General features: G+C 35.4%; 1 protein-coding gene across 5 annotated transcripts in view; it reads left to right on the plus strand.

Annotated features, from left to right (window-relative positions):
• LOC131682800 (ubiquitin carboxyl-terminal hydrolase 38) overlaps positions 1-21,747 on the plus strand; it is a 354,353-nt gene that overhangs the window by 182,854 nt on the left and 149,752 nt on the right. For 4 of the 5 annotated variants that reach the window (XM_058964558.1, XM_058964554.1, XM_058964555.1 and 1 more), the window contains 5 exons: positions 5,530-5,865; positions 5,943-6,148; positions 6,205-6,360; positions 6,411-6,560; positions 6,623-6,804. In XM_058964558.1, the coding sequence (XP_058820541.1) occupies positions 5,530-5,865; positions 5,943-6,148; positions 6,205-6,360; positions 6,411-6,560; positions 6,623-6,804 (1,030 nt within the window). Of the gene's footprint in view, positions 1-5,485; positions 5,866-5,942; positions 6,149-6,204; positions 6,361-6,410; positions 6,561-6,622; positions 6,805-21,747 lie in introns of all 5 variants that reach the window. The other variant, XM_058964557.1, reaches the window with a different exon arrangement.

Below are 21,747 nucleotides of genomic sequence, written 5' to 3' on the forward strand. Positions count from 1 at the left end.
TTCAGACCAAGGGGACCCAAGAAGAGATCAGGAAGAAGATAGAAGCGGAGTCAATGCGAAGTTTTAAATGCATCACTAACGACTTAGCAGGATACCTTGGACTAGACAACATAGAGGACTTGACGTTACACACTTCGAGACAAACAGGCGCAAAATTTAGTCCTCCTCCTGAGGACCGGTGTTTACTTGGCTGACAGTTGCTAATTCGCAGGAGCGGATCCAGAAAAAAATTTCAGAGGGGTCCAAAATTTCGACTATGAAATGTTCATTGCACAATACGTAATATGTAATATCCTCAATTCGGTTCTGGTTATCGAATCTGGTTTGGAATGATTTTGAACTTAGAAAAAAAATTTCCCAAGAAGTTAAAAATTTTCGGGGGGGGGGGGGGCGTTCCGGACCCCCAAGACCCCCCCTCCTGGATCCGCCACTGCTAATTCCTCCGATTTTGCAAATTTTGTCTCTCGGGACGGACTATAAGCTGCAGTCCTATCAGCCCGTTGAAAAAAACAAACCAGACGAAAAATCTCTTGCGCGGGTTTCGCAGAAAACTTCCTTCACAATGATTCAAACGTTGATATCTGTCAGGAACACCAGCGGAATACACCGTAATTCTCCGCTCAAACACTTCCAAATTGTCAGTAACGGAAAAAAACAACGGAAAACACTTGGCGGGGTTACACTTTTCCTTCTAATTTGTTCTTAGGAACTGAACTCACTTTCAACTAACAAAACGCCGGGAAACCTCCAAAAACACTTTCAGCATCTCTGGAAAACTTTACTCTAGGAAAAGAAACACTGCCGAAAACAACTTCTCATGCGAAAGACTGCGATTTTACCTTCGTCGCCACTGATATAGGGGAAAATGAGGGAATATCGCCATTTGGGGCGAGTTGAGCACCCCCGTTTTCCAAGAATCTATGAACAATTTTCGGTTTTTTTGCATGCACGAATGTAATACACCGGATTCTGTTTTTGCACGCACTTTTTTAGCGCGGTTTTTTGCACGGTATTGCGACACAACACCATTTTATGTATTATATGTAGCTATTTCTATATACCAGTTCAATGATACGATTATTCCGTGAAAAAAAAACCGTGTGAAAAATCCGTGTTAATTCGAGAAAACGTGCAAAAAATCCGTGTTATTTCGAAAAACCGTGCAAAAGAATCCGTGTTATTTCGAGAAACCGTGCAAAAAACCGAGTGATTTGAGAAACCACGAAAAATATTTTTGTCAATCGAATTTAGTAACGGCAGCTGAAAATAAATGGCATTGGATATTTTCAATGTATATAGGGGTCTGCCAATGTGTCAAAATCGTGCATTTTTCTATTTTAGAAAGAATTTTTAATCGGAATGGTAGTTATGGTGGTTGAAAATTAATAATGTTTGACAGTTTCAATGCAAAAAGGTGTGCTAAAATAATAGTAGTTCTCGACATTTTAAATGCACAAAGAGGTCCACCAATGTATCAATGTATTTTTAACATCTCAGGAAATGTTTTCAATTACACTTCAAACATCGATAATTGAAATTTCGAATAACGCGGGTGGTTGAAATGTGCTTGGTGGCGCAGTGATCGACGGAATGCAGTTGGACTGCAACTGTGACTTCCAACGTTTATCCAGCCAAAATTTCATTTGTCTGGATCAAACTATATGAAGTTGTAAAACAATAATTTTTGAAATGATAAATGCACAAAGGGTTCGCCAAAGTGTGGGTGAGTCGCTTATCTACTCTTCCGGCCATCGCATCATGTAATAAGTATACTTCATACGTATGACTATGAATGAGATGTGACACTTGAGTACTTGACAGTCCTGCTTTTCATAGGATGGGATTCCCTCCCCTCCCCCGGATAGTACTAAACGACTGATGTTTCTTGCTATCAATCAATAAGTGATTGTTGATTAAGTAAGGTTTTCAAAGAGTTAGGGACAGGTACAAGTATATTTTTTGACCGAGAAAGGACGAGTTGGTGCTGGATCTGTGGCCTTCGTCTTGTATGAAAATGACAACGTAGCTAATTTCGTTGTGCCGAAAGTCCTAGAAAATGTTTATTTTTGCTAAAAATAAATATTTTGTGCGTGCAACATTATTTTGTATCGCATTTGCTATACTAGTTCATTTTAAAGTTTTTCAAATTTTTTCAAGCACCGTGGGAACATGGGGAGACTTGACCAGGTTTTCAGCTAAAACTGCATAAATCTCTAAAAAAGCCTTCAATCCCCCAAAAATCATTCAGATATAATGTGCAAAGTTATTGCGCGTCTTCATGATTTTTTGCAAAATTTTTAATTTAATTTTTGAAAAGTTACAAAAGCTTTTCTGTGATCGTTTTTTCTGGTCAAGTCTCCCCATTGCGGGGAGACTTGACCAAGGCGTGGGGAGACTTGACCAAGAGAATTTTGAAAAATCATAGCAAAAAATAATGACATAAAACATACTGTAATTATTTTTTCCCCTATTGTCGAGATCTTTAGGTAGCAGTAAAAAATATAAAAGAGTTGCATTTGATAAATTTTGATTTTTTTTAAATGCATTTCTTTTTAAGGATTAACTGTACTGCTTGCATTGCATGTTCACACGTCACGAAATCAGTCCTACTATTGGATTTTTTTTACGGCGTGATTAACATTAACAGTAGATACCAAAGCATAATAAATAATAGGAATTTTGTATCTTTCTTCAGCTGATCGCCACTTGGTCAAGTCTCCCCAACATTAGTTATTGCGTTCAATTTCATGCGAATTCTAGTAATAAATATTCCAATGTTCCAGTTTATGTAAAATCATTTCACTGCTTCACAAGGATTAAGATGGTATATTAGTCCTTTAATAGTAATTAGTAGTCGAGTAGATATGTCCATACAAAGTTTGATAAAAAATTACATCATTTAATGCAAATTTATTAATCACGTAATATTTTCTGCAAGGAAAGGATTTTTTACTCCAAACTTTCAAAATTACCTTAAGGGATCGAAACAAGTATAAATTATTTTTGAAAAAAAATTAAGAATCGAATAGAAGACGCCATAGCCGAAAATAGAATTTTGCGCTTGGTCAAGTCTCCCCATGTTCCCCTACAACAACTTAATGAACTCTAAATAGTTGGCACATTTTACTATTGACTTACAAATGATAATAACTTTTTTGACGAACTGAATAAAAAACGTGCTTTTATTTAAAAAAAACTCCTAGAAACATTGAAAAAACTTCTACTTGGCACATTGACGACTCTCTTGTACATTGAAAAAGTCCAACACTATTTATTATCAAATACCATAACCAAATGCCTGTTGATAAAAAAATCTTTTTCAGATTTTTTTACACGGTTTTTAAAAAAAAACACGGATTTTTTTTGCACGGTTTCTCAAAATAACACGGTTTTGTTTGCACGATTTCTCAAAATAGCACGGATTTTTACACGGTTTTTTGAAATAGCACGGATTTTTTGCACGGTTTCTCGAAATAACACGGATTTTTTTTTGCACGGTTTCTCGAAATAACACGGATTTTTTTACACGCTTCTCTTTTTGTACGGGACGCATCCCCCGTGCAGAAAAAGAATTCGGTGTATTTCGATTCCGACATAAAACAAATCTTAAATCATAAAAAATACAAAAATCTAACGGGATGTCAAAGAACTGAAAATGTGATAAGATTCAATCTATATGAAATAAGCATTCACATGACGTATGTGTGCAGTAATTGAAAAATGCATACATCTCCGTAATATTTAACGTTTTTCTAACTATTTCAAACATAAAAATAATTTACCAAGACTTTAGAGTTTCCACAAAAAATCTGCGAAAATAGCTCTACAGCATGGGGCAAAAGTACATTTATACCCCAGTGCAACGTTCTAGGGTTAATGAAAGTAATAGGCGGTCTCTGAGAGAAATCGAATTTCTAGACTTTTCTGGAACCTTGTAACAAAAGTTTGAATGTTATCCATCGACTCGTGTTTTCGCGAATTATCAGGAATCGGAATATATTGGCTCGAATGGCAAGGTAAAGGTAGATGAAAGAAAAAGGTAGGGAAATGAAAAATGACAACAGTATACAATCACAACACAAGGTAAACAGCCGCCATTCTACACTTTCGAAGGAATAATCAACGTTACCGATAAAGCCTATAGCGCTGTACAACACTGAATTAGCAACAATGGCATATCCTTCAGTTTTAGCCCCCTGTACATAGGTTCATATATGTATGGAGTGTGGTGACCACCCAGTACTACAATCTTGTCTGAACAGCGAAACGATTGAATAGACTGCTTTACATCGACTATCGTACTGTATACATTTTGCAGTTTTAATCTTTTAATCAATGTACATCATCTTCCCTCACCATAGCACAGATAGGAGAAAAAGAGGCAATATGAGCACCCTAAGGTTGAAGGTAAATATATCTGCAGCAAAACATACAAATAATCCCAAATTTCCCTCTATTAGTAGAATACAACATATTCTTTACATGTAGTTATTAAACGTGCAAAAGAAAATTCAAAATCTTTGAAAATAATCATTGTTTGTAATGATCAATTTTTGCTTGGTAAAAATCTTATGGGGCAATATGAACAATATCGTAAAAGATTATATTTTATCACAAAATTTATAATTTTTTTTCACCTTTCATTAATAATAATCATATTTTCCATTGATTTAGTGACATTTAGTTGCAAATGAACTTCATCTTATAGTTTTTAACAGAACTATTAGGTACAAATTTTCATTTTGTTTTAATATTATCTTTGCGAGTAATTTTCTCGAGCAAATATTATTATTCATCATTCGTAGTAACTTCAGGTGTAAAACGTTTACATAGGGATAGGGATTTGATGCATAATGCACTCATATGAGATTTGCGTTGTGCTCATTTTGCCCCATGCTGTAGAGCTATTTTCGCAGATTTTTTGTGGAAACTGTAAAGTCTTGGTAAATTATTTTTATGTTTGAAATAGTTAGAAAAACGTTAAATATTACGGAGATGTATGCATTTTTCAATTACCGCAATGATGTATTATACATTTCTTTTGTTTGTATTTTTACCTGCGAAAATTGCGATCAAATGCGTGGGGTACATTTATACCCCAGTGCAACGTTCTAGGGTGGAAAACGCAAGTGCAACGTTCTAGGGTTAAGCCCAGTATGTTGTGCTGGTTTAACAAGTCAAAATCTATTGCAGAACTGAAATTGCATCTCTTAATATCACGTCATCTCCGCAGTGCATCCGATATCCGTTCAAATACTGAAGCATGCTGCTATACCTTTATATACTTTTCGTTAATTGAACGATTCGCAATGAAAAACTAAACAGCGTTTTGGGACGATGACATAACTCCGTTAATAGTATATTATACTTTCTGATGTTCTCAGCCTTATTATTAAAATATTTTTTAATACATTTTCGCCTTCTTATTCAGAGAAAATGATGAAAATTTCGATCCGCTGCATATATAACCCTTTATTCGTTTTAGTTAACTGCGTTTTAATTATTCAACGCCTTTATAATCTTCTCCAGAATTCACAATGGCGGTCAAACAACACGTAACAGAGTTGGCCCATAACAAACAGATGTACGATATCAATAAAATACTTGAAATTATCGATATACTGCTTGCAAGCCCGGACGCCATTCCAACGAACGTCACCAATTTGAAACAGTTATGTGAAAAGATTGTGGAACATCTTATCCACACGTCGGCTGAGCGCGAAACAGCGGAAATCAAGAGAATGACACCCGAAATACAAAAAGTTTCAGAATTTTTCCGTGGATTAGTTAGTCGCGTGCCTTCTAATCAGTATGACGAAATTCTTATTGCTTGCCTGGAGATGCTTTATAAGCAAATAAAATCGTGTAAGTTATCCATCACTACCCAATACGTAAGTAGCCGACTTAAGATGGGATATGCTAAATAAACAACTTTCTTTCAGGTGAAGAAACATCAAACTATGCATCTGCGGTTTTGGCTTTGGTTGATAAATCTATGATAAAAAATGGTGTTCAGTGGATTCTTCAGCAAACAGACAATACAAACGAAACAAAGAGAATTTTCAAGACCCTTTCGCATTGGCTAGAAACTTGGGATTTCGCGCCAGATTTGACCATGTGGGTTAACGAAATTCTTGTGGGCTTACGGGTAAAACTTGCCAATAGGTACTGTAAATTGAACAAATAACGATGTTTCTTTTTCAGGATCAGCAAAAACCGGAACTTGTTTTGGAATTGTCTTTGAGTATTATCGTTTCGTATTTCTCAAAATTGATACTTCCCATTTTTCGGCCAAAGCTAGGTCCTATTGTACTTTGTATTTTGAAGTCAAATCAACACACATCGGCGGTTTTTCAAGCAGTATGTACAATAACTAGAATGTTTCGAAAAAAATACATGATTTTTTTCAGATTACTCCAGCTGTACCTATGATACTGATGAGTCTCAGTAAGGATGACAAAGCAAATGCAAAGCAGTGTAATCTTTTCCAGAATTTGGTGGATATTCTTTCCGCTTTGTTGTTGAAATATCCAAGCTGTGATCATTCGTATAATGAAATGGTTTGTTTACATAGATGTGTACAAAGTGCTGCATGTTTTTAAATAATCACGTTTTCTTGTAGAAGAATTGTTTGCAAAAATATCCCAGGTCGAAAAACTTCCAGCAGACACTCGATGTCCCACCTTGGCGAGATTCATCACAAAATTTCAGTACAGTGACAACGAATGCAAGGGTTGGACTGGTTAATCTGGGAAATACTTGTTATATGAATAGTGTCCTGCAAGCCTTGGTTATGACAAAGCAGTAAGTAGCATTTTACATTTAGCTTTAACGGCTCATTCAAATTTTATGCACCTATCGCCTCGAAATACTTCTAAGAATATATTCCAATAGAATAACCCAAAAATTCTTGATATCATAGCATTAAAAATTTAAATAGTGTACAACCTAGTCAAAATATCGCACATTTACACACAGAAGATAGCGCTTCCCAAGTCCGGCACGATACATTTGTGTACCTAGCATGCTACGCTTCTATGAATGACGTCATCATCGCCTATTTAAAGAACGGATTTGGCCGGACAGGCTCAGTTGCCTGTTGAACGGCAGGCGGAGCAGATCACTGCGCTGTGTGTTTTCACAGCCAGTGTAGCTGAGTTAGAAGTTCGTTACACTGGCTGTGGAGGTACGCTATCCAGTGCCGTCCAACACGCGACTGAGCTTGTCCGTTCTAACACTATGCTTTCTTTTGTATTGTGCTCGTTTCCAGCACACTTTTATGTACAATCTCGAACACAATTATTCGTACACAAAATCGCTTGTACATTCAAGCTTCATTTGCAAACACGGTTAACATAGTGTCGTGGTACTAGTTGTTTCTTTCGCTCTACGCATTATCATTAGCGTTGACTCATTTTGCTTTGTGCGCTTGGGTTCAATATTTGAGGCGAATGTGTAGGTAGGTATATCTAATTTGTTAGCAGGGTTACCATATTCACTGTTTTTCTGTAATGTCACGGATGTTTCTCTCAATTTTTAATCACAGATTCATTTTCACAGATGGCAGATTTTTGGCATTTTGATGAAAATTTCACAGATTTTTGGAAATATTGTGATTTTCCACAGATTTTTCGGAAATCACAGATTCACAGATGGTAAAAAGATATTTTTGACCGAAACATAGATTTCAATGTGGCATCCCCGTTTGTTAGCGATTGCATGCGTATGACGTATGATAGCAATATGTGCTTTCGTTGCGGAAAGACGAAAACTTTCATAGCAACAAATTTACGCGGATCGATGGAAAGCACAACGAAAGTAACGTGCGATCAATTCATTGATTCTTTTCCACTCTGCCCATCCTATTTTGAATCTGCCGATAGCTACATACTACAAAGCTTATTTATGAATGAATACACTGGCACTCGAAAAACTGTTGCAAAAACGCATCTATCAGTCAGGAATCAGTAGCGTCTGGCTCAAATGGTACGTTCCCCAAGTTGATCGGAGATTTGTGCCTTGCCTTGATCTGCTTTTCATCATTTTCCTGATGGGAAGGATTAGGGAAGTGGTAAGGTTAGGGGAAAGGAAAAGGAAAATAACGACATAGAATAATTAAAACAGAGCATTATGCACCCCCGGAAGGATACTGAACGATCTGCAGGTGCTACAATAGCAGAAATAAAACTTCCAACCCCCGGAGGGATTCAGAGTTTTTATTGAAACAGTGGGTATTAACATGTTCCCAATTATAGTTGAATAAAATTTAACAAATCAACAATCAACACCCCCAGCGGGATATTGTAGTTTATATTCGGTTCTATCCGATTTAGGTTTAAGCGTTTTAACTATGACTTTTTGAAAGCCATAATAAAGTTTAAACTTTTGTTTTTCCAAGAGATCCATTGAACGGTCGTCGACACTACAAAAATACTGCTGCATTTTTGCAGATATCGACTTGGTTCTCAGAAACTCCCAGCAAATTGCCCGAGACCCAGGATTTTGAAAATTTAGTCTGGCCAAAACATCGGTAACCTGTAGGCATTCTTTGGCTTCCCAAGGAATGTATAGGAACACCCTGTTCTGATGAAGACTATATTCTTCGATAACGAATCGAAATTCCCCAGCATTTTCGTTTATCGCCTCCAGTTTCTGTTTCAGCCAGACGCGGCTTTGTTCGTTATCCGGAGAAAACCAAACGATGCCGTATCTAAGCCCGAATCCACTGAAACTAGGGATAAAAGAATCTGGAGGGATAGAGAAAAGGCAACTATGAAGATCTCTCAATAGATCATTTTTTTGCGCGACAGAAAAGTGTCCTTTTTCTAACCTTACTTCTACTCGGTCAGAACGGGTGCGCGATGGCTCCGTTCCACGCGCACAAGCATTGTTCGACAAGGCATTCTTACGGTTGCGTTTCTTTCGTTCAACATTTTTGCCGTTATTCTCGGACTTTGAAGGAGTGTCTTTCCTGCTGCCCTCAGTGTTTCAGCTGACAATGTAGGAATTGACACTAGTTCCGCCATAGCGCAAAACAATATTACCGAAAATCCGAAAAAGTAGTAGATGCGATCTGCTCACAACGCCGGTTCGATTCAAAAGAGTGGGAATTTTTTCGACTAAAGAAAAGTTCCCACAAATAAATTGATTTCGCACTACTACTATTCACAGTATAAAAGCAAACACAGTAGAGCCAAAAAGAGTTCCTACACTGGCTGAAGGAACACAAGCAGACAGATAAGCACGGTTCACACACAGCCAATAACTGATCTGTGTACGGACGAGCTTAAGCTGCCATGTTTATTCAGAAACAGATACATAGAGTACACAATAAAGTACCGACACGCACAATTGTAGGTAGGGTAGAAATTGTGATTGGCACTCGTGAATGTCCATGAAAGTAGTTCACAAGGGTGGACCCATATCAGAACAATTACACAATTATCCAAAGACATATAATACACTTACCTCATTCAGATCATGGTTGTATCAATTGAAACACAAAGCCTGAAAGAAACTATAGATTTAGTTCCAGACAGTGGCGTAGCCAGAAACTTGGTTGGGGGGGTTGATGAAAATCGCAAATATTTCGAAAAATTCTTAAATTTAATGAGTGATAAATTATTGAAAATTCGGAAACATAAGTAGTCTAACAAATGTCATTCCAGTCTACAAACAAGAAGAATCAACATGGAACAGTTTTCAAACCTCTATAGATTATTTTCTTGTAAAATATGTCAATGAAGTCAAAAATTGCGATCTTTTAAAGTGGGATAAATGATCGAAAAAAATTTCAACGTTCAAGATCACCTAGTATAATAATCCTTGACTTTGAAGGTTTGACAACTTCTAGAAGTTATCAACATAAAACAGCGCATGCTTTGATACAGAAATTTTAGTGATCAACTCTCATAGAGGTATTTATGGAGAATTAACTCTTCGAAACTATTAAGAGACATGGTGCCTTCAGGAAAGTTGTTGATAATGTCTTTTAAAACAATTTTATTGAAAATATGAAGGCTAGGGGACCGCGGGGCAAGTCCGACACCTTAAGCGCAATAATTTTTCAAAAATTCCACAAAGCTCCTAAAATTGTATATTCTGTGCATAATCCTTGTTTAGGTGGTTCTTAACAAAATATAATTTTTCAGCGTTTCAAAAAATTGATTTCATTAAAAATTATTGGTTGCCGAAAAATGGAGAAAAATGACATTTTAAAAACGCTGCGGGTAAGACCGACACCCCAAAGGGGCAAGAGCGACCCCCTTTTGAACTTTCTTTTTGTCCAATTTTTTCCATTAAATATGTATTGTGTATGTGTGATAAAGTGCAATTATGTGTATATGAGTATGTGTGATGCAAACGCATGCTTTCTGTAGTTTCATCGCGTAGCAAGAGGAAGAACATTCGAATGCGTGGTGTTATGAATAAATAATGTTTAACGCATGGTTTATATTATGGTACGGGTTTTCTCAAGTAATTCGTTCGAGCTTTATTACCACTTGTATAGCCATTATAACGAAGAAGAGCTGTTCTGCAAGCAGATTATATACGCTGTTACTAGGACTCATTCACTTAAAAGTGACGCACGCTTCGTAGTAAGCTATCCGGTTCGTGTTGTGATTTTTCGGAACACTGTCGATCAATAATCCGACGGTCAATGAAAATTTTTCATCAATGACATTTGAAAATCTCATGTTAGATTATACTTTTCATTTCTTTTTGTAATATCACGTTCACGTTCAATTTAATTCTTAATTTTTTTTTGATCGGCTTGAGATAATACTGAAAAATAAATGCAAAAAAAAACATAGTTTCCGTGTATTTCAATTGTTAACATGACGTAATTATAGTATAATTGAACACAACAAATATACCGAGTCGTTTGTATCGAATCAAAAACGAACCCAATCATCTGAACACCGTGTCGGTCTTACCCCACCCAAAAACTGTCGGTCTTACCCCAACACCGCACATTTTTGTTAAATGCTCAACAGTATTGAAATACTCAAACATATCTTCAATACACACAAATAACGATATGGAGAGTAGAATAGAATGTGTGACACAAAAACTGGTTATTTTCAAAGCTTTTGTGTTATTAAAACCTTAAAATATATCAACTAAAAATAACATCCAAAAGCGCATCAACTTTGCTTTCGCTTGTTTTGTTTATTTCGTTGGCGTTTAATGAACCCATATGGCATCGATAAGTATCGAAATGCCTAAAATAATCGTACTAATAATATCCTGTCATTATTGTATGAATTTAAAATTTGATATCTGGGAAAAGTCGTGGGGTGTCGGACTTACCCAGGGTGTCGGGCTTACCCCCAGTTCCCTTAATGGAACTTGCTAACTCAGTGACCGCACTAAGCTAGCGCCGAATTGATGCTAGCTCCTAAAAACGGAATCACTCTTTTCTTCAAGCAAACTTGAGTCTAGACTTAATGTCTCCAGCAAAGTTTTCGCAAATGCTATTTCAAACAACTTTGTCAAAGACATGAATATTCCACATATTCATAGTATCGAAATATAGTAGTAGAAAACCTTTACAACAAGTTGTTCTAAAATTACTGTATTTGATAAATCTCTTCTACTGTAATTAAACAATAAATTCATATTGCATTCAAGGTATGAGTCTCTGAAGCTTACAAAAAAAAAATTCAAAGTTTGAGTGAATCCTATACATTTTTGTAAGAAATGTAGAAATATATATTTAAGAAAACTGGCTTTAAAAAATCCCAAACATTAAAAGTACTAGGGGATTGCCCAAAAACACAAAGAGTGATTCCGTTTTTAGGAGCTAGCATCAATTCGGCGCTAGCTTAGTGCGGTTACTGAGTTAGTGTCGCATTCTGTTCAAAAGGGGGTCGCAGAAAGTTCAAAAGGGGGTCGCTCTTGCCCCTTTGGGGTGTCGCTCTTGCCCCTTTGGGGTGTCGCTCTTGCCCCTTTGGGGTGTCGGTCTTACCCGCAGCGTTTTTAAAATGTCATTTTTCTCCATTTTTTGGCAACCAATAATTTTTAATGAAATCAATTTTTTGAAACGCTGAAAAAATTATATTTTGTTGAGAACCACCTAAACAAGGATTATGCACAGAATATACAATTTTAGGAGCTTTGTGGAATTTTTGAAAAATTATTGCGCTTAAGGTGTCGGACTTGCCCCGCGGTCCCCTGCTAATTTAACTATAGGTTTTGCGTGCGAGTTGGGAGCAATGATTGTTTTAAGCAATTTTCTCTGTCTATATGCTGCATTCATGTAACCTTCATATTTTCAACAAAATTGTTTTAAAAGACATTATCAACAACTTTCCTGAAGGCACCATGTCTCTTAATAGTTTTGAAGAGTAATTCTCCATAAATACCTCTATGAGAATTGATCACTAAAATTTCTGTATCAAAGCATGCGCTGTTTTATGTTGATAACTTCTAGAAGTTGTCAAACCTTCAAAGTCAAGGATTATTACACTGGGTGATCTTGAAAGTTGAAATTTTTTTCGATCATTTATCCCACTTTAAAAGATCGCAATTTTTGACTTCATTGACATATTTTACAAGAAAGTAATCTATAGAGGTTTGAAAACTGTTCCATGTTGATTCTTCTTGTTTGTAGACTGGAATGAGATTTGTTAGACTACTTATGTTTCCGAATTTTCAATAATATATATATATATATATATATATATATATATATATATATATATATATATATATATATATATATATATATATATATATATATATATATATATATATATATATATATATATATATATATATATTATATATATATATATATATATATATATATATATATATATATATATATATATATATATATATATATATATATATATATATATATATATATATATATATATATATATATATATATATATATATATATATATATACATATATATATATATTATATATATATATATATATATATATATATATATATATATATATATATATATATATATATATATATATATATATATATATATATATATATATATATATATATATATATATATATATATATATATACAGGGTGTTTGGTTCATGGTTAAGAATCTCTCGGGGGGTGATAGACTGCCATATTTGGAGAAAAAAATTGTTCTACACATACCATCAAATCTCAACCGTTACAGAGTTATTGAACATTTAGTGTAAAAAACTTATTTGTCTTAAAATAACTGTAACTTAAAAACTATACTTTGTATTTTAAATGTTTTAGTTCCATTCGAAAGGTGAGAAAATTTCGCATTGAGTGATGCCCTCACATGTTTCAGCTAATGAGTTTAAATAGCCTTTTCAAAGTAATTTATTGAAAATTAAACAATTTCAGACGATTTTTCGTTCATTTCTTGAAAATCATAATAGTTAACCTCATCTTTTTAATAATTCAGATTGTTAGTCTTGATGAGCTGCTTAATTTGTTCTTTGACATGATACACTTACCTTATCTTATTTTCATGATTTTGGGTTATTCGCCTTGGATATTTTTATGTTATTTTCACTAGTACCAGCTCTAATTGAAAAATTACGGCACTTATTGTACTTTTTTTCTTTTTATTCGAAAGCCAGGAAAATTTTACAGTGAAAAATGTATTAATACCTTTCAGTTAAGTGAATTTAGTATTCTTTTAAAAGTAAATTAGTTTAAAGTTAGTGCTATTATTAGCATTTTCGTTAATTTTCTTAAAATAGTAAATAATAAACATCACCATTATTATCATGGAAATAATGCATCTCAGCAAGCTCTACAGTTCTTTTTTTGACTCCATTCAATTATCTCTTTTGGTTTCGACGCAAAATCGTTTTTATCACATCGTTTCATATGCAAAAATAACAATTTCGAACCCACTACATTTGTGGCGAGCTCATACTGTGTTAACTATTAAATAGCAGCAAAATGAAAAGAGATGTAGATAAAGTGTCAAATTAAAAGTTATAGAGAACATTAAGGGGCATCAAATGAACAATAGTAACGATAAATTTTGTTGATTAATAATTAGAATAATTAAAAAACTCTCCAAAAAACACAAATTTTGAGATATTTCGTTAGTAAAAAATCATTTAGTACACTTAACTAAAAGACATTTGTTCATACATTGGTAGGAAATTTTCTCAGCTTTCCAATGAAATCTTGTAAATAATGATATAAAGCATATTTTTTAGATTAGAGTCTTTTAAGCACTTGCAAGTCGGTTACGGGAAAAGTATAGTAATTAAATTACTAAGAAATGAGAAGAGATAGAAATATGACGTCCAAGAACAAATTATGAATCGTCCTAAAACTCAACTTTTGGATACTGGATATTGCTATAATCATACTTCATTATTTCGAGAAAATTAGCAAAAACCTCCTCAAAAACACTAACTTTTAACTACTTTACAGATAAAAGGTAATTAAAACTAATTACTTAAAAGATATGAGAACAGCATTCAATATAAAATTTTCTCACCTTTCGAATGGAACTAAAACATTCAAAATACAAAGTATACTTTTAAAGTTAGAGGTATTTTAAGACAAATAAGTTTTTTACACAAAAAGTTCAATAACTCTGTAACGGTTGAGATTTGATGGTATGTGTAGAACAATTTTTTTCTCCAAATATGGCAGTCTATCACCCCCCGAGAGATTCTTAACCATGAACCAAACACCCTGTATATATATATAGCAGTTCCATGAAAAAGTTATTCAGAATTCTGCAATATTTGGTAGAATCGTTCCTTACCGAAAAATATTAGATACATATTTTTTATTTCGTCATTAGGGTGTCTCTTTCCACGTTAGACTGGTTCAAAAAATTGTGACTTTTCAAAAGTTGATTTTTTTTAAATTCATAACTTTTGAACCGCTGAACTGATTTTCATGGGTTATATGTCAAATGAAAGGTATTTAAGTTTCAAGAAAAAAATATTAGCTTTAAAAATATTGAGTTTTGTACGAACAAAATGCGCATTAAATGGTTTTTCTTGATTTTCACCGCGAGGGTCCTTGAACACTACATATTTTTATATTTTTATTTGAAAGATCATTCAATTTTACACAATATCCCCAAACATATTTTTGAGTCAGATCCATAGGTTTTGGAGATATAATTTTTTGAAAATAAAAAATCTATGTATACACTAGAGTGGGACATGGTTAAATGAAAAAAATAAAATTTTGTTCCGAGTAACTTTTTGGGTCCCATTTAGCTCCCAGAACAACTCTGCAAATTTTTAGCTTGATCGGTGAAACTATATTTTTGCGCCTACGGTTTAAAGTTTACATGGGATTTTGCATGAAAAAAATCGTCTTTTGCAAAATAATTCTTCCAAGAGTCGCCCTTTACCTCCTAAAAATATATAGATGTCTGAGTTTTATTGGAAATTTGTCAAAGAAACAAAGTCTAGAAGACCGCAAAACGATCTGATGCTTATGGAAAAAGTTATTAAGTAAAAACCGATCGATGTCCTGAAGACTGATGAAAATATCACTTTTCATAGCATCACTGCTGCTGATGGTCGAATTATATACAACATTCTTAACATTCTTTTATTATGTCCAAAAGAAGCCTCAATTTATCCCTCAAATCTCTTGCGAAGTGGCCAAACAGTATAGATAAATGATTTAGACACATTAAGAGAAAATTGAAACAAAATTGCAAATAATTGGACATCCAAAACCAGTGGTGCTAGAAAAAATAAATATTTTATCAATAGTCAGAGCATCAATTGGTTTCTGCTTAATAACTTTTTTCTCAAGCGTCAGATCGCTTCGTAGTTTTCGAGACTTTGTTTCTCTATTAAATTTCCTATAAAAGTCACATAACGATTTATTTTTAGGAAGTATTGGGCGACTCCTGGAGGAATTATTTTGTGAAAGTTAATTTTCCCATACAAAATCCTATGTAAATTTTAAACAGTGGGCTCAAAAATATAGTTTCAGAGATCGAGCTAAGAATTTGTACAGTTGTTCTAGGACCCAAATGGCACCTAGAAAGTTGCTCGGAGCTTGAATCTAATTTTTGTCCCACCCTAGTATACACCCCACATGCATGGAAACGATGAAACCGCATGGTAGTTCACCATACACCTCCAGCGAGCCACAGCAGCTGTGAATAAAGAAAAGTATGATTTACTTACAAGCTGGGTGCAACATTCGTTTCAACCTGGGGGCTGTCCATTAACCACTTAGAAAAAAGTTTAGACATTGCAGACCCTCGCGTTCAGAATATTTTTACCGAGCGTCATCTTTGGTTTGAAATTCCACTTCAATAAAAATCCTGGTGGTTTTTTAAGGGTAATATTTCGGCATTATTTATTTTTGTATCAAAAATTCAGAAGAAGCATGTAGAGAAATAAGTAAAACATTTTTATAACTTTATTCGTTTTATTTTCACAAGGCATTTCATTTCTTTAGCTATAATTTAACATATATTTCGTCCGTTGAAAATAAATACCGTTCGACAATAATATAGTTTTAATTTTGAGGCTTAAAAAAAATGTGAAAATTAACTTAAGCCCTCTCGCAGGTTGATGGGATTGACGGTATTGTAAACATCATCAAGCCACAATAGATTCAATAGAGTTATCTAAATATAAGGACCTTCGCTCTTTTTAGTTTTTATTTGCACCAAGTTCTACTACTAAAGGTTAATTAGTTCTCATGTTAATAATCCACCAAACATTATGACTACTGAGGATTTATATAAGAAGCCCGCTTCAAGATGTTGATTACAATACGCCTCGATAGTGGTGTGTCGAGGAGGCCGGGAGGGCTGATATGAGCCTTTTTTCTGTTCTATACCTTTCCTCTATTTACCAGCTCATAACCAACAATCAACCAATAACAAATAGATAATTGAGAAAGGATGTGCTATGTGTGGTGATTGGCTATTCAAGTATTAGTAGTGTTTGAAGTACTAATGTATGTCTCATGTGATGATCATAACTTCAGCTGTATCTTGTACCTATCTAATCTATTACGTCTATCATATATTGTCTTTTATTTCTTCTTTTCGAGTCCTATATTGCCATTATACACCCGCCTTCAGCTGGGTCAACAAAGATGGTGATAGTGAACGTCTTAACATTCACACATTCACAGTGAACGTCTCACACATTCTCAAACGCGGTCTCAAGCATGAACCTATAAAAAAGCCCTCGCGCACGCGGTTACGTATCGATCACGTCCGGAAGTCTATCCTTGATCCTAGAAGTCTAGGTCCATGCCTTCAGCTGGACCAATTAAGAAAATACGCTCATACCTATTAGACAACACGTCTCATGGCGACATGACCGGGAACCCTATCGATATAAACGATCCCACTCTCTGCCAGAATTCTAACCGCGCACCGAAAATTTAATATCAGACTCACGGTTCGCGCGACCATTCAAGAACACACGTTACAAAATCACGTCAGCGCACAAACGTTAGAGCCCCTCGCGATTTTCCAAGCAACCTACGCCCACGAACTCGCAAACGTGATTACACCCCGGTGATAAGGTGAAAATCTCAGCACTCATAAACTTAGCAACACGATCTCAAGCGTCAACCTACAAACTCCCGCGCTCGCGCCATCATGAATCGGGATCGTTCGGAAGTCTCTATCCTCGGTACCAACAATCTAGGTCCTTGTTATTTAATAAAAAAAATAATAAAATTGAAAAATAATTCCCATATCCACTAGACAAAACGTTCCGTGGCGGCATGACCGGAAACTCTAGTGATATGGGGTAACTCTCTCCCTGTCAGAATGTGATCCGTACACCGAAAGCTAAAGATCGGAATGACGGTCCGCGAATATATGAATGGCCGCAGGGTTTCAAAATCGAATTTATACACGCGAAGTCACATACGCGCGAGCACACGCGACAAACACGTCAACATACGAACGCTTAAGCCCTTTGCGATCATCTACGCACACCTATGCCCGAGATCGCGTAAACTTGATAACACTCCGGCAATTGTGTGAACGTTTTAGTACTTACGACGTTACAAACGCGGTCTCAAACGCGAACCCGCAAGCGCGCGCGATCATGAATCGGTCACGTCCGGAAATCTTTAGCCTTCATTCTAGCAATTTAGGTCCATACATTCAGTTGGATCAATCAAAAAAAAATAAAGCTCATATCCACTAGACCACGCGTTCTACGGCGACATGAATGGGAATTCTAATGATATGTAAAAACCCACTTTCTTCTGGAATCTGAACCGTACACCAAAAATCAAAAATTAAGTATCAGATTCACGGTCCGCGCGCGATCATTCTAGAACACACGCGAATATACGAAAGGCACACGGTTATCAAATAGAATTTATACACGCGAAGTTCACACACGTTAGCACACGCGACATACAAACGCGCACGCGACATACAAACGCACACGCGATCGAGCACGTTAACGTACAAATGTTCGAGCCCTTCGCGATGATACACGCGATCGCGAGTCCCTACGCCCGCACATACCGTACAATGAATATCACATTCAGAATCACGGCCCGCTACAATTGGCCTAATGCAGTGTTTTATTGGGCGACATTGCCTGTCTCGTCTGCAAATTGTAGTATGTGATTCTGACGGGGAGCCCTTCCGAGAACCTAGCTCTACAGCTCCAGTAGGACAACTCTCGAAAAAAAAAAAATTGAGGCTTAAAAAAATGTGAAAATTAACTTAAGCGTATTTCATAATATCGCAGAAAAACTATTCGTGTAATTATGTTTCACGAATAAATTTACGCTATATATCATGCACATAAAATGAACCCTGAAAATCATGCAAATCTGTATGTTCGTATGGAAATTTACATTATTCTGCTAGAGACATGCGCGCTATACATTCAACATTCAGCCAACATACCTTATTTTTACGCGATTTTATACGAAACGGTGATCAGCAGAGCGAGCTGCGTTATATACACACACATGCATGAGCCGCTCAAGCGAAGCTTATGTACGCCACTATGCAGTCCCGTTCTCATGTGTCGCTTTAGCTCAGTCAGTCAGGGGGTGTCTTTGATGAGTCAATGATCGTCTTTGTATTATTTTACGTGATTTTATTTTCTGATGTCGGCATGGTCACCAACACATACGTAAGTTATTTATAGCACCCATTTGTGGCCCATGTAAAATTAATCACACGCATAATTTTACACTATTGGTCGTATTCCCTTTATGTGCAGTATAGTTAGCATAATTTTACATGGAATTTTTCATCTGTGCACAGCAAAAAAATATGAAAATTAACTTAAGTGTATTTCATAATATCGCAGAAAAACTATTCCTGTAATTATGTTTCACGAATAAATTTACGCTATATATCATGCACATAAAATGAACCCTGAAAATCATGCAAATCTGTATGTTCGTATGGAAATTTACATTATTCTGCTAGAGACATGCGCGCTATACATTCAACATTCAGCCAACATACCTTATTTTTACGCGATTTTATACGAAACGGTGATCAGCAGAGAGAGCTGCGTTATATACACACACATGCATGAGCCGCTCAAGCGAAGCTTATGTACGCCACTATGCAGTCCCGTTCTCATGTGTCGCTTTAGCTCAGTCAGTCAGGGGGTGTCTGATGAGTCAATGATCGTTGGTGCAAGTCTTTGTATTATTTTACGTGATTTTATTTTCTGATGTCGGCATGGTCACCAACACATACGTAAGTTATTTATAGCACCTATTTGTGGCCCATGTAAAATTAATCACACGCATAATTTTACACTATTGGTCGCATTCACTTTATGTGCAGTATAGCTAGCATAATTTTACATGGAATTTTTTATCTGTGTATGGAATGACTGTGTTTCCGAAATTTGCTATATACACGTGTACCGTAAACCGGGGTGACTTTGATCATCGGGGTGACTTTGATCACTCGAAACTTTTTTCGTAGTTTCGTCACTCGAAACTTTTTTCGTAAACTTTGAGTATATTGTTCGGTTTGTGGGTACAAAAACTACAAAAACCGAAATTTGACTACCTGATTTTTACGAAGCTTCGTAAAGTGTCTATTTATTAAAAAACAAATAAATCTCAGATTTGAGCGAGAGTAAAAAATTACAAGCGAGTTTTTATTTTCCTTTAGATTGGGATATGCTAAATTTAGTTTTAAGAGTTTGTTCATTTTTAATACATTTTTTGTGAAACTAGTTGGCAATTATTTCAAATTATTTTAAGCTAAAATTCGCAACATTTTTTTTATTGTTCAATATTCCAACGTGTTAAAATAGATGAAACTTTTTGTACATCGATAAAACACTGAAACAAAACAATTTTAGCAGTTTTAAAGGTTTTCAGAATCTTATTTTAGTTGAACACAAATTATACGAATTTTGGTTACTCGAATTTTACAGTGCATTGAAATACTTTGTATAATACCAATTAACATCTATTTAACAATGAGTATCTTTCCAGAATTAGTTTAAACAAACATTTGAATGAAAAACATTGACATCAATCACTTTTTTTTTTTTTTATTCATTTCGTTTATTTGATAGGCACAAATGCGTTAGCTTGGCGGTGCCGAATTCTTTTGTTTTTACATTTTGAATATCTTAAAACTAGGAGGTTACAATGTTGAAATATTTTTTTAAAAAAGAGAAAAAATTTACAGCTATCTTAAGACTAGAAAAAAAAAATTCTATATATAAAAGAGGGGGCAAAAGATTTTTTTTATGAAAAATTTTAAAACAAGGAATTCAATACTAATAGTTTTTTAGGAAATATTTACAGTTATCTTAAAACTAACAATATAGTTTGGTACACAAAAGGGGGAACAAATATTTATGAAAAATTTCACAGATGTTTTAAAACTAGGGATACAATTCTATTTACAAGATGGGGGACAATAGTTTTAACAAAGAGTAGAAATTACAACTATCTTAAAACTAGGAATACGGAATACAAATTTGATTTTTTATCGGATACTTATGCTTGGTCATTTCCAAAATCGGTGTAGAAGTAGTTGTATCAAGGACAGGGGACAGAAGGCGTAGATGGTGACCGGTACAGAAGAGCAAAACTTGCAACTTTCGGGCAAACGGGAGATCAGCGAAACAAATTTGCGCCTCAGTCTAGTAGGTCGGATTGGCGGATGGTATTCTTCGGACCCGCGGGGAATCCTTCAAAGGGAATCCTTCGGACCTCGAGTCGCTCTCGCTTCAGATTCCGTAGCGATAAGGGCGACGGCGGTTACATAGTGGCAGTCTGAAGCTTATCGGTTCCACACGGCAAGAGAAAACTTCTAAAAACGAGAAATAAAAAGAGAGGGGCTAAATTGGGATATTTATCGTTTTTATGAAAGTATAAATAAGGGACATATAGGGGAAATCACGATTTGCCAGCATATCTCGGACTGGGACATTGGGTGGTCTACCTCGGGCCCGAAGGGAATCCTTTAACTGAGACCTGGCGTCCAAATACCCGGCGCATACCCAGACAACGTGCTCGATGTCATGATAACCCTCGTCACAAGCGCACAGACTACTCTCCGCAAGCCCAATACGCCGCAAATGTGCATCTAAGGTGTAGTGGTTGGACATAAGTCGGGACATTACACGAATAAAATCCCGACCCACATCCATCCCCCTGAACCAAGGCTTCGTTGATACCTTTGGGATAATCGAATGTAGCCATCGTCCAAGTTCACCATTGCTCCACGAGGTTTGCCAACTGTTGAGTGTCCTCTGACGACAAATACTAAAAAATTCGTTGAAGCAGATTGGTCTTTC

Source organism: Topomyia yanbarensis, chromosome 2 (assembly GCF_030247195.1).
Source record: "Topomyia yanbarensis strain Yona2022 chromosome 2, ASM3024719v1, whole genome shotgun sequence".
In the NCBI taxonomy this organism is placed as follows: Eukaryota; Metazoa; Arthropoda; class Insecta; order Diptera; family Culicidae; genus Topomyia; species Topomyia yanbarensis.